The sequence below is a fragment of the Schistocerca gregaria genome, chromosome 1, assembly GCF_023897955.1.
Source record: "Schistocerca gregaria isolate iqSchGreg1 chromosome 1, iqSchGreg1.2, whole genome shotgun sequence".
NCBI classification, from domain to species: Eukaryota; Metazoa; Arthropoda; class Insecta; order Orthoptera; family Acrididae; genus Schistocerca; species Schistocerca gregaria.
Genome location: NC_064920.1, coordinates 954,627,840 through 954,642,493, shown reverse-complemented (window position 1 = coordinate 954,642,493; position 14,654 = coordinate 954,627,840). Strand labels below are relative to the sequence as shown.

At 45.4% G+C, this 14,654-nt stretch overlaps 1 protein-coding gene across 1 annotated transcript in view; it reads right to left on the bottom strand.

Annotated features, from left to right (window-relative positions):
- The window catches only part of LOC126276148 (delta-1-pyrroline-5-carboxylate synthase), a 174,656-nt gene that overhangs the window by 74,672 nt on the left and 85,330 nt on the right, over positions 1-14,654 (bottom strand). The window contains exon 6 of the mRNA XM_049977255.1: positions 14,323-14,538. Coding sequence (XP_049833212.1) covers positions 14,323-14,538 — 216 coding nt within the window. The remainder of the gene's footprint in view (positions 1-14,322; positions 14,539-14,654) is intronic.

The following is a 14,654-nucleotide window of genomic DNA, read 5'->3' as shown; positions in this document are numbered from 1 at the left end:
ATTAACCAGATATCTCTGAAGTTTTGGATTTGCAGCTAATAAAGGTAGTCTAGATTGCCTTTGGGAAAACGTTCAGAACAATGACAATGCAATATGTACCAGGCTGATACAATATTACCTCTCCAAAACCCTGCAGTTATTCAATATCCACAAGCTGTTAAGGGTAAAAGCGGAACCTACAAGTACGGATTGGTATCGTCACTTTACGATTTGGGGACGCGCGTTCCTTGAATAAGGACAGCCTTCAAATAAACGGCACTGGATTCTGAGTGCGAGGAACGTGGCTGGAATTTGGCGCCTTTATCTTATGATGGACAACGTAAGCTAAGAAGATATTAGTCATTGACTTAAAAGAGCGTACTGGACGCTTTGGAGTTATGTAGACAATGTGGAACTGGTATCTGGCAGTGACCCTCCACCGATGACGTAAGCCATGTTAACGAACTAAAGTGCATAGCCGGCCGCAGTGACGGAGTGGTTCTAGGCGCTTCAGTCTGGAACCGCGCGACCGCTACGGTTGCAGGTTCGAATTCTGCCTCGGGTATGGAAGTGTGTGATGTCCTTAGGTTAGTTAGGTTTAAGTAGTACTAAGTTCTAAGGGACTGATGACCTCAGATGTTAAGTCCCATAGTGCTCAGAGCCACTTTTTTTTTTTTTTTTTTTTTTTTTTTTTTTTTTTTGAAATGCATATGTCAGTCGGTTATTGCATAAGGGGCAGTCAAATAGTTTCCGTTCTCAAGGCCGTGCAATCTAGAATCGGCATGCCAATGGCGCAAAACCATCGTGACTACTGAGGCAACCATCACATCGATTCAAAAGGTTGAGGATAACCGTATGATAAAACAACGTATCCTGTTGCCTGAAGAGTCTCGTGACCACCTGCTCCACATCTTCGTTCGACAGAAATCTTTGACCCTTCAAGTCTTTTTTTTAAAGGGATCGAAGGCGTGATAATCGCATGGGAAGAGATCAGGAGTGTAGAGCGGTTGCTCGAGTTCTCCAACTAGAATTGGCCTAACTTATGTGTTACGATATTGGCGATGTGGGGACCCGCATTATCATGAAGCAGCAGCATCCCTTGTGGCAGATTTCGCGAACGTTTCGCTAGAACTTCATGCCGTAATTTCTCCAGCGTTGCCACTACCGTTCCCCGGTATGGAGACACCAGGTTCCTTGAAATCAATAAGCAGTGAGTTCCGGTAATAATATTCGAAAGAACAGAAACCATAAAATTATGGCGAGGACAGCCAATGATCTCTTCAGTGCAGATCCACATCAGATTCCAACTCTTTAGGAAGTAGGCGAAATGCCGCGATTTATGAGAATAATGGGCGAGGGACACTACATTAGTAGTGCATGAATGTCGAGAATTTCGGTCTGAATGGAGGCGTGTTAGAGTGATTCGTGCAATTGCTCAGACCTAAGGATGAGTTCTCAGCCATCTGCCTCGTAAGCAGGAAACCTGGGTCCGAATTCTGGTTTCAAATTGCTCTGAGCACTGTGGGACTTAACATCTGAGGTCATCAGTCCCCTAGACTTAGAACTTCTTAAACCTAACTAACCTAAGGACATCACACACATCCATGCCCCAGGCAGGATTCGAACCTGCGACCGTAGCAGCAGCGTGGTTCCGGACTGAAGCGCCTAGAACCGAATCCTAGTCTGGCACAAATTTTCAGTTTTCCCCAAATTCTTTTGTGTCTTTCCAGTAGATGGTTGGCTCTTGAACGTCTTGGGACGAGTGGACAACAGATGACACCATTCCATCGTCGACATCCAACTCCAGCTCGCAGTGGATGAAGCTGGCTTCACATATCGACCAGCGTCTTCTGTTGAATCGCGACCAGCGTAAAACATGGCGCATCATTCACCAACAGTGGTTTTCGACAGACAGGCTACCCCATACACATTCCTCATTCGCTGATGGTTGTCTACCGGTTGTCTACCGGTAAGAATAGCAGCACGTTGGTCCTGTTTGGACTTAAACTATGTATAAACGCACACCGTGGTATACTTCTGTGTGAACGTGAGGAAGCGAGTGAGAGAGAGAGAAAGTTAGAGAGAGAGAGACAGAGAGAGAGAGAGAGAGAGAGAGAGAGAGAGAGAGAGAGAGAGAGAGAGAGGGAGAGAGAGAGAGAGACGATAAGGAAAATAATAGCAATAATTGGTTTACTTCAGCAGCTTGTCGCATAGATAGTCCCTTCTCATACTGGGCTGTTTATTCAGCCTTTGATGTGGGGCGTTACGCTAGATGGATTGTACAAGAGTGATGTTAAAATATGGTCATGAGTTTTTGAGACAAACCATCTAATTATGAATGTCTAGCAAGAGCTTTGAACCCCACTCTTTCAGCATGCGAGATCAGTGCCTTCGGTACATAGCTTCGTACCATTCGAGAGAAGTTTCCGTACGAATACTTCCGTCCGTGGATGCAGCACATGACTTCTATGTACAACGCCACTTGGACATGAGGTACAGTTGTGAACATTTTCTTCTGCTGTTTCAAGTCTGAGAAACTGGCCACGGACCACTAACTTCTGGAGGACAGATTCCTGTGCAGTGCTGTTATCTACGATGATGGAATTTAAGCCTCCAAGTGATTTAAGCGTATCTTAGTTTCTTTATCTAAACTTGTATTTGTTGTTGTTGTGGTCCTCAGTCCAAAGACTGGTTTGATGCAACTCTCCATGCTACTCTACCCTGTGCAAGCTTCTTCATCTCCTAGTAACTACCCCCTGCAAACTACATCCTTCTGAATCTGCTTAGTGTATTCATCTCTTGGTCTCCGTCTTCGATTTTTAACTTCCATGCTGTCCTCCAATACTAAATTCATGATGTCTTGATGCCTCAGAACATGTCCTACTAGTCGAGTTGTGCCATAAATTCCTCTTCTCTCCAATTCTATTCAGTACCTCCTTATTAGTAACGTGATCAGCAATCTTCAGTTCAAAAAATGGATCTGAGCACTATGGGACTCAACTTCTGAGGTCATAAGTCCGCTAGAACTTAGAACTACTTTAACGTAACTAACCTAAGGACATCACACAAATCCATGCCCGAGACAGGATTCGAACCTGCGACCGTAGCAGTCCCGCGGTTCCATACTGTAAGGCCTAGAACCACTCCTCCACTCCGGCTGCCAATCTTCAGTAGCACCACATTTCGAAAGCTTCTATTCTCTTCTTGCTAAAACTATTTACCGTTGTTTTTTCACTTCAATACATGGCTACCCTACAAACAAATACATTCAGAAACGACTTCCTGACACTTAAATATCTATACTCGACGTTAACAAATTTCTCTTCTTCAGAAACGCTTTCCTTGCCATTGCCAGTCTATAGTTTATATCCTCTCTACTACGATCATAATCCGTTATTTTGCTCCCGAAATAGCAAAACTCATCTACTACTTTAAGTATCTCATTTCCTAATCTAATTCCCTCAGCATCACCTGATTTAATTTGATAACATTCCATTATCCTCCACACTGGACTCGCATTCGGGAGGACGACGGTTCAATCCCGTCTCCGGCCATCCTGATTTAGGTTTTCCGTGATTTCCCTAAATCGTTTCAGGCAAACGCCGGGATGGTTCCTTTGAAAGGGCACGACCGATTTCCTTCCCAATCCTTCCCTACCCCGAGCTTGCGCTCCGTCTCTAATGACCTCGTTGTCGATTGGACGTTAAAAACTAACCACCACCACCACCACCACCACCAGCACCACCATTATCCTCGTTTTGCCTTTGTTGATGTTCATCTTACAAAGGTTGGAACTTAAATAGGGGCAACTGTTTATTCACGACCGATACAAAAGAGTTACACGTTTGCACCTATTACTGTCCTTCATAGCGGTTGTGTAGAACCCGTTGCCAGCGACGTAGAAGCTGTAGTATACCGTTAGCAGAGCCTGTTCTGTTGATGGTGAGAATGGAGCGGTCTACGGCCTGTCGAATCTCTGGAACAATTCTGAAGCGAATGCCACGATGTGGTTCCTTGATCTTCGGAATCAAATCAAAGTCACAAGGACTTAAGTCCTGGGAGTATGTTGGATGGTACAGTCCCATCGATCGAACATAGCAGCCACAACTTGCGCTGTCGTGCAAAATGATGGGTGGGCTGGGCAGAAAATGTCGCCGCTTCTTTCGCAAAGCTGGTCGCAGGTGATGCTCCAAAAACGAACAGTAATACTGTGCATTGACGGTCTGGCGTAGAGGAACGTAATTCGTCCAGTGGTACGATACGGCGTAAGAAAGCTTCTTCTTCCTGCTCATAGCGCTTCAAGTGCGTCCGAGCAGCTTCGTAACGTATATATTTCTGCATTTCCGTCAAGTCATGCGGAACCCATCGTGAAGCAATTTTTCGCATGTCCAAGCGTTCCTTCAATATGCGAAGCTCAGTCGTTTGCTCTAATCCGGTTTCATGGGTGAGCTCACGAATCGTATGGTGTCGATCACTGTCCACTAGCGCGGCTACAGTATGCACTTCTTCAGAGATGCTAGGACGATCTGTCCGATGCATGCGCGCCACAGTTTGCCGACCTTCGTTAAAGGCTTTTACCCAAGGCGCCACTGTTCTGTACGGCAATGCCGATTCTCCGCACGCCTCTTGAAGACCTCTGGCACATTCAATCTTGATCCACCTCCGTTGTTCCTGTTGCAAAAACATAGTGACACCGTTACGTTAGACCGCTCGCTCAGAAGTGACTGTGTTCCCCTTGCTCACGTGGGTTGGGCGAATCCATTTGCTGTGGGGTAAGATAGGTATGTCCACAACGTGTGCTATCAGCGACAATGGTAGATTCCATTGCACAGTGTCTCCACAGCAGTGTTTCCACTATTTAAGATCCAACCTACGTACAACCCTGTCTCATTCCCTTCCCAACCACTGCTTCCCTTTCATGTCCCTCGACTCTCGTAACTTCCATTTGGTTTCTGTACAAAGCATAAATAGCCTTTCGTTCCCACTCTCTGACAGCTGCCACCTTCAGAATTTGAAAGAGAGTAATCCAGCCAATATTGGCAAAAGCTTTCTCTAAGTCTACAAATTCTAGAAACGCAGGTTTGTCTTTCCCTAATCTATCTTCTAAGAGAAGTCGTAACTTGTATTTGCACTTCTAAAAGGATCTGCCGGCGCTACCAAGTTAGATTTGTTACGTAAACACTACACGAGGTAAGTTCGTCATATGTGTCTTTTCAAGATTAAGATCTTGAGAAGCACGGGAACATTCTGCGTCGTAAACCAAATCTTGCAAAGGATTATCACCAGTAGCGGAGATTTTGTTGCGGAACATATAATTACCAAAAATTTTTGAAATTTATTATAGAACTATGTAATGGAGAAGATTTTTAGAGAACAGCGAACCAAATGAAACAATAGATTTAAAAGCTGCAGAAATTGATCGTATCTTATTGTAACACATACGGCAATGCAAACGTTTTATTTGTCTTCCTTGATTGAAAATGAGCCTACCATTGGCAATAACCCTCATGCCAAATTGCAGTGGAAATATTCTAAAACGTACTTCTGCATTCTAAATCTCTCGAACATTTTAACCATCTGTAAATAGTAAAGGCCTGCAGGTAATCTGTTCATCGTATTACTCTTCATTGTAAAACATTTCTTTGAGGAGGGGGAAAGAACTGGGCGCCATCAGAGGTGCTGTCAGAACGTACTCTCCGCTATGCACCATAAGTTGTGATGGCTGTCACACTTGGCTTTTCCCTCTAAACAATGCTTAACAGTTTCTTGATCGTCTCCCCTGCCTCACGAAGGGACCCTACTGCTCACTCGAAAATCCCTGTAGTTACAGTCAGTTTCGTTGATTTAGTTTTTAAAAGTTACACGGAGGAGTCCGTTAAGTTCGAGATAATGACAGCTCATTTTGATTAAGTGTGTTATTCGAATCAAATGCCCTAGATACGAGACTGCCAGCCATTCTACGACTGAACTTACTAAAACTGGCAAGGCTATTATGCGTGGTTCTTTTTGGTAATAAAGTCGCAGTAGATAAATCTCCGCGTTTTCCGCACGCACGTCGGAAAGACACTAATGTCCCACTAACCCTTTCCCTACATGTCAGTGCTTGTATAACCACATCGGAGTCATGCTACGTTTCATATACGCTGCAGCAACGCCCCCAAATGAAAACTTCTTGATCCGATCTTAAAGATCGTGTCTACATGGAGAGGTACCAGACTGACAAAAAAGAAGTTATCGCATTTCCAATGTGTCTACGAATGCAACTGGAATTGATTTTCCCGATTTGTTGGTGTACTTACAGGTCACTGTTCAATGTGTCTTCCATGTAGTACTCGAAGGTAAGGTAAGGCCACTTAAAAACAGCGGTCGCAAGAAGATCCAGGCGAAGGAACGGAACTAGAGGTATGCGCCATGTAAATGACACTCGCATCAAAGCCCGACAGGAATTGTTGCCAATTAAGAGTGGCGGTGGAGTGGGTGGACTGCTGTGGCCTGTTGTGGGGCTGTGAACCACTGAGGGCTACGGCGGGACGAAGCCTCTCCGTCCTTTCTAGGCCCCCAGTTCGATACACAATACATAAGTCAAGATGTAAGGAGAGCTGTTTAAGAAACAAACATTTTTTCTAGTTTTAGGCTTTTCAGACTATCCTCGTAGATGTAGACGCATCTCTAGAAGGAAACATTACTATGTATCATTTCAAAAATACAAATTTAAAAGGTGCGCCTTGCTTCATTTTATGACATTAAGATTTGCATTAGCAAATTTTGAAATAATGAGGTGTAACAATCTAAAACATTAATTTATGATTCAGCAAAATATAACGTTCAATCTATTGTCGGCTTACGACAGCACATAAACGATATTAATGATCCAGAATGAGATTTTCACTCTGCAGAGGAGTGTGCGCTGATATGAAACTTCCTGGCAGATTAAAACTGTGTGCCCGACCGAGACTCGAACTCGGGACCTTTGCCTTTCGCGGGCAAGTGCTCTACCACCTAGGCTACCGAAGCACGACTCACGTCCGGTACTCACAGCTTTACTTCTGCCAGTATCCGTCTCCTACCTTCCAAACTTTACAGAAGCTCTTCTGCGAACCTTGCAGACGTGAGTGGTGCTTCGGTAGCTCAGTTGGTAGAGCACTTGCCCGCGAAAGGCAAAGGTCCTGAGTTCGAGTCTCGGTCGGGCACACAGTTTTAATCTGCCAAGAAGTTTCATATCAGCGCACACTCCGCTGCAGAGTGAAAATCTCATTCTGGAAACATCCCCCAGGCTGTGGCTAAGCCATGTCTCCGCAGTATCCTTTCTTTCAGGAGTGCTAGTTCTGCAAGGTTCGCAGAAGAGCTTCTGTAAAGTTTGGAAGGTAGGAGACGGATACTGGCAGAAGTAAAGCTGTGAGTACCGGACGTGAGTCGTGCTTCGGTAGCCTAGGTGGTAGAGCACTTGCCCGCGAAAGGCAAAGGTCCCGAGTTCGAGTCTCGGTCGGGCACACAGTTTTAATCTTCCAGGAAGTTTGATATTAATGATGGTTCTTACCAGTTCTGCCATCACACTGCCACGTAAATTCACGTAAAAATGGTACCCGACACAAGATTATTTACTGATTTATTCATATTTACCTGATCAGCAACAACTTTTGACCCGAATTTGCGTTCAGGAACCTATTCAGGATATTTATGTGACTCGTTGTTATCCACACCATCCTGACATTTTACAAATCGACCCTGAAATCCATATTTCTGCTACTAACACCTTACACGTTACTATTACTTGCTAAAGGCGCCTATGCCCTGGGGCAACGGAGAGAGCTGTCACGGATAGAAAAGAATACAGTGTCGTCAAATGTTTTCTTGTAAGAAAATGACCTAAACGCCGGTAGTACGCAGGTTTTTAACAAAGTCAGACCAGTAACGTTTTTATGTCTACATCCAAGTCACCATTTATCTTCCTGGTCTAGCCACCCCTACCCCGCTATAAACTATCGTCTTGACGTCCTTGCTGCGGGCAGCCATGGTTTTGGCGCTTATCACTGTGTACATATGCACATCATAATAAAGTTGTCGTTAGTGAGTATCTGAAGTTAGAGATAGAGCTGCCGTTCCTCTGTTTATTGTGGAGCTGTCAACTAATATAAATAAAGCATACCACATACCATGTAATAACTATGTTTCGCATCGAGTGTACCTGCCATTGTTAACAATCGGGGTCATCAAATTAGAGTGCATGCAGAAGTTTATCGACAGTCGTTCTTTCCCGGCACCATTCGGGAATGGAATAGACAAGGGAGACGGGGAATTCTAATGGTACCAGAGGTTACTACGCTTTTTCGCCCATCACCTTAGTAACAAGAAGAGTGTACAGGGTAGAAGGAATAGTCAGTATTCAGGTATGTGACAGGAACGCTCATTCGATGCACAAAAGTCTAGTACACAGTGCTCTAAAATCCGTTCCATAAGATTTATAAGCACTTCATCTTCGATATTATGAAACATATCTCTTCTACCGTAAACTCTTTGCTTTCGACATCTTCTGAGAAGTCAGTCAGGACCAAACCAAGAAAAACAGTTTCCTAGTACACTTGGACTGTGAAGTGCATAACTTAAGAGCTATAAGCACTTCTTCTGTAGAAGAGATGTGTTTCCATTAGAGAAGATGAACAAGTGTTCATAACTCATGCATTTCAAAACCCATGTTTATTATATTTTTCTGTTTCGAATGATCGTTGCTTTCATACCCCTGAATGTTGACCATTCCTCCTGGGAAATCCTGCAGATGTAGATGTAGATAACTGAAGCGAGATAATACCGCTCAGTGCCCTTGTAGCGCACCACAGCCGGCCGCGGTGGTCTCGCGGTTCTAGGCGCTCAGTCCGGAACCGCGTGACTGCTACGGTCGCAGGTTCGAATCCTGCCTCGGGCATGGATGTGAGTGATGTCCTTAGGTTAGTTAGGTTTAATTAGTTCTAAGTTCTAGGCGACTGATGACCACAGATGTTAAGTCGCATAGTGCTCAGAGCCATTTGAACCATTTAGCGCACCACATGACTTTCGGAGGACTGAAATCTGCCTCCGCTCTGCTGTAGGGTACCTCTTGCAGGGATGACATATCACAGAATAAAAAATGCTGTATTTCTTTTCGCAAGGTAAACAGCCATTTCAAGTAAATTTATTCGGAGAAAACAGAAATGGGAAGATAGCGAGTATTTTATGTTGATTAGATTTAGAAACGCCTCGCCGTACTCATGCAGGTAAACCCGTACGAATTTATATCTACGGGGTATGTTGGAACAGGCCACCAGGACGCAAGCGGCCCACGGCCCTTGTGCGGCCCTTTTTGTGATTACGCAATGGGTGAAAGGGACGGAAGGGGGGGGGGGGGGGGGAGGTGCGGAAAAGCGGTTGGTGGCAGAAGGGGGACGGGGTGGTACACTGCGAACTGTTCATAACGCTCTGTTTACAAGCGAAACAAGCGACTGCCGGGCCGGCTCCGGTACACAGTTGTTTTAAACACACAAACTGGCAGTTTAGTTGCGCGGTTCAAGCAGAAAATGCGGCTCTTTTCCTCCTCGAATGTTCACACCGCACTGTTATTTCCAATCCATTTGAGATTTGCAGGACTGCTGCGTGTCAGACGAAGCACTGGAGGAGTGTTTCAGTGAATATAGCGTCTCTACGTATTCCAGGTCTGTGCGTTCCTGTGAAGAATGTTAATTACGGTTAGGTTCACTTCGACACGAAGTTCCTGAAGCACCGCAATCATCGGTGTCTACATTCTGCCACAAAGCGTTATACTACGTAACAGATTTGTACTAAAGCGAGAAAGGAGATAACTGTTACTTAGAACTAATCTAGGAGCAACAATCTGCACCTTGCTGCGACTCATGGGCACAGAGTTTCCGCGTATAAAGCACTGAAGAGCCAAAGAAACTGTCGTGTAGGTGCCTCGCGAGCACGCACAAGTGCCGCAACACGACGTGACATGCACTCGAATACCGTCTGAAGTAGTGCTGGAGGGAACTGAAAATTTGGAAATTTGTGATAAGTTCCTAAGGGACCAAACTGCTGAGATCATCGGTTCCTAGGCTTACACACTACTTAATCTAACTTAAACTAGCTTGACAACACACACACACACCCATGCCCGAGGGAGGGCTCTAACCTCCGACGGGGAGAGCTTCGGGAAGCGTGGCAAGGCGCTTGAGACCGCGCGGCTAGCTCGCTGCGAAAAGAACTGACACCATGAATCCTACAGGGATGAACCCTTAGGGGTACGAGGGAGTGGAGATATCTTCTGAACATCACCTTGCGAGGCATCTATGATCAATAATGTTCGTGCCTGGTGAGTTTAGTGGGCAGCGTAAGTGTTTAAACTCAGAAGAGTGTTCCTGGAGCCACTCTGTAGGAATTCTGGACGTGTGGGGTGTCGCAGTGTCCTGCTGGAATTACCCAAGTCAGTGGGAATGCGCAGTGGACATGAAAGGATGCAGGTGATCAGACAGGATGCTTACGTACGTGTCACCTGTCAGAGTCGTATCTAAACGTATCAGGGGTCCCATTTCACACCAGCTGCACAAGCCCCACATTATTAGTGGCGCGCGGTATTCTCCTTGTTACTTACCTTTTTATTTGAATACGCATGCCTATACCGGTTTCTTTAGCGCTTCAGTGTGTATGGTACCTTAATATGTACACTCATAAGTGTGTGATGCTCAGTCTTCTCATAAACACGTCAAAAACTTCATGACCTAACGTTTTCTGCACGGTCATAATTGCACTAATCAGCGGAGTATATCCGTCAATATGAAGAACTCATTTTCATCCATTTATCCACACTTCAACACCTAACTTGCTGCCAGGGGAAAATAAGCATTAATGGCTGCTCTTGCGGCACATACTTACAGGTACTAACCTACCTAAAATTTAATACCTGTAACTGCTATAACTATTAACCAGTAAATCACGTAAATACTCATGTAATGTTGTCCACTACACAGTCCTCAGCCACCAATAGAAACATGTGCAATCGTTTGTTCTGCTCGTTGCAAGCTTCCTCCTTACCTTTCGTGTAGTGTTCTACTCACCCTCCCCCCCCCCCCCCTCCCTTTTCAATTAAAAGATTTTACGAATTCACTGAACTGTCTGTCTTGTTGGACATCGTCTGTCAAGATAACTTCGTGCAGGATACTCAACTGTTCTTTTCACGTTCAATCTTCATTCTTCGTAAATAAGCAGCCTATCTAGTTTCTCCTGGTTTCTGAGAGACGTTTGGTTTTCAAACATACAACTACATTTACTTAGTGTATCTTTTATACCGGTGTAGCAGTGGTTCTTATCCGACGTAATTCCTTGTGTAGACGTCTTAGTTCCTGTTCACAATTCTTAATGCACCAAGGTTTTGAGCAGTTTGATGAACTTTTTTTGAGTTGTTCTCAGTTTTGTGCTTCTGTTTTGTCGAGTTCGTTTCCTAAGAACAGGGGTCTTTAAATGTAGTTTCACTCTGGTTAGGTAGTGGTCTGGCTCAGTAGTTTCCGAATACTAAAAAATTCATTGTGATGTGGATACAGGAACGCGATATTCTTACTGACAGATCCTCATGTTTATTATTTTGAGGTTTATTTTTCTTAAAATGAAGTGACATAATTTTGAGGTTGAATTTCTACACAGTTCTACAACATTCAAATCTCCCGTATTTTGAAGCTTCACTACAGTATTACGAACGTCATTCACCGCTCAACTGATGTCTCGTATCCACAACAGCTTTCTTTGCATCTCATTCCGATGAGTTTGTGATGTGGTGAGAGAGGTTTGTACTTGCTGTTGTGCTTGTGGCCTTTGTTCGCACACTACTACTGGACGGTAGAAATCATTCACTTCGGTACAGAATGCAAGCTGCATGTACATTTCATTTTTAGTGTGCTGTTGTTGACCATGGTGAATGTCACGTTTGCGGAAGACTCCGACATGATATTACTGAACGGCGCAACTTGGTGCAATGGGACGGCTGCTCGTCAGTTGTACACGGAACGTTTTCCGCATCGCCAGACACCTTCAAACTCCCTTTTTGCCATGGTGCACTAGGGTCTTCGGAGACAGGTACATTCACCACCAGTACGCCCTAGTTTGAAATGGCTGTACTCCATGATGTGCAAGAGAACGTGACATCGAGTACCAGGAACGTAGGAAGTAGACTGACTGTTGATCAGAAAACTGTCCGGTATGTTATGCTTGAGCAGTAGATAGACCTAGCATCTCCAGAAGGCTGCCACAGGATTTTACGGCTGGAGCCAACTTCTGCAAGTGGTTCTAGCACTGTTGTGTGGACGAATCCGACTTCTCACAGAGGTGTCTTTTCGCAAATGAAGGCAAGTTCACCAGGTAAGGTGTTCTCAATTCCCACAACAGTCATGTGTGGGCCGATGAAAACTCACATACCGCCCGCCCTTAGGGTTTCAGGAGGGATACGGTCTAATGACATTTCTGTCCCCCATGACAGACGGACGAAGGAGGACATAAAAAGCAGACTAACACTGGAAAAAGGGCATTCCTGTCCAAGGCGCTGCAGTCATAGACTGTGCGGCTGGTCCCGGCGGAGGTTCGAGTCCTCCCTCGGGCATGGGTGTGTGTGTTTGTCCTTAGGATAATTTAGGTTAATTAGTGTGTAAGCTTAGGGAGTGATGACCTTAGCAGTTAAGTCCCATAAGAATTCACACACATTTGAACTTTTTCTTTGTCCAAGGGAAGTATACTGGTATTAAAAATGGACGTGAATTTAAGGAAGAATTTTCTGAGAATGTACTTTTGGAGTACAGTATTTTACGGTAGTGGAGTAAGGACTGTGGGGAGACAGGAACAGAAGAGAGTCGAAGCAATTGAGATGTGGTGCTACAGACGAATGTTGAAAATAGGCTGGACCGATAAGGTAAGGAACGAGGACGTTCTCTATAGAATCATCAAGGAAAGAAATATATGGAAAACTTTGACAAGATGAAGTGACAGAACGATAGGACATCTTTTAACACATCAGTGTATAACCCCTATGGTACTAGAGAGAGCTGTAGAGAGTAAAACTGTAGAAGAAGACAGAATTGGAATACATCCAGGAAATAACTGAGGATTTAGGTCTCAAGTGCTGCTATGAAATGAAAAGATTGGTACAGGAGAGGAATTCGTGGTGGGCCGCATCAAACCAGTCACAAGACTGATGAAAAAGGAACAGGATGGGTCTGAATTTTTGGGCAGCATTCCGAATGGATGTGTGATTGTGCCATACCTTCTTCCACGACATCTCATGGGTGCCGCATACTTGTGACTCATTGAAGGCGATTTGCATGGGCTCTTGGATTGCATACTGCATGTGCGTTGAAACATGTGGATTCAGAAAGATGGTACACTACCTAATTTTTCACTTGCGGTCTTAGATCATCTGGACCAACGATTTGCGCAACAGTGGATACGTCGTGGTGGCCCCATTTCTTAGCATACACGTTCTCCCTACTTGAACTCTGTAGACTACTACCTGTCTGGGTCACACAAAATCCATGCTTTACGAGACCCCTGTGGCATCCGAGGAAAGCCTACTGGCGCCGGTTATGCCTCCGGCAGATGGTGGAGAACCAGTGACTGGTGATCGTCTGTACCAGGGCATGGTACGCTGGTACTGTATCAGTGTTGATGTCGGTGGTGGTTACATCGAGCCTTGCGTGTAAGTGGACCTAGACGACGAGCAACAGGACACAGAGGCCAACGATTATTACAGTAGAATGAGATTTTCACTCTGCAGCGGACTGTGCGCTGAGATGAAACTTCCTGGCAGATTAAAACTGTGTGCCCCGACCGAGGCTCGAACTCGGGACCTTTGCCTTTTGCTCTGGTTCGCAGGAGAGCTTCTGTAAAGTTTGGAAGGTAGGAGACGAGATACTGGCAGAAGAAAGCTGTGAGTACCGGGCGTGAGTCGTGCTTCGGTAGCTCAGTTGGTAGAGCACTTGCCCGCGAAAGGCAAAGGTCCCGAATTCGAGTCTCGGTCGGTGTACACCGTTTTAATCTGCCAGGAAGTTTCATTATTACAGTACTTTGCATGTAGCGTAAAAAAAGGTTCATTTCCAGACAAGGGTTCCTATGCTAAACTTAACCTTCTTGGTCCCCACTACAAGTCCTCAAAATCTACATAGGGAATTTAGTTAAAACCTGTACATCAGATGACGCAGTCACACACCAAGAAGAATTATTTGAAACCTCGTATATCGGCGGGTAAGTCAATTTCTATGAGACGAATAAAGTTGAACGTATGACGAATAATCGTGCGGCATAGAAGTGAGAAGGCGCGGAAGCACAGCAGTACGGTACCTTGGAGTCCATGCCGCCGGTGCCGACGCTGGACTTCTTGCCGAAGCGGATGGTCTCCTCGAGGTCGGGCGTGTACGTGGAGATGAGGCGGGCGCCCTCCTGGCCCGGCGGCGCCGTGTACATGCCGTCCACGTCCGACATCAGGATCAGCAGGTCCGCCTGCACCTCGGCCGCCAGCATCGCCGCCAGGCTGTCGTTGTCCTTGATGCTGATCACCTGCAACACACGCCGCGGGCTCGCCTTACTACTTCACAACCGTCTACGCCTTTTCCGCCTCTAACATCAGGGATATGTGCAGACAGTTTAGTGCTAAGTGACTGCTACGCGCTCTT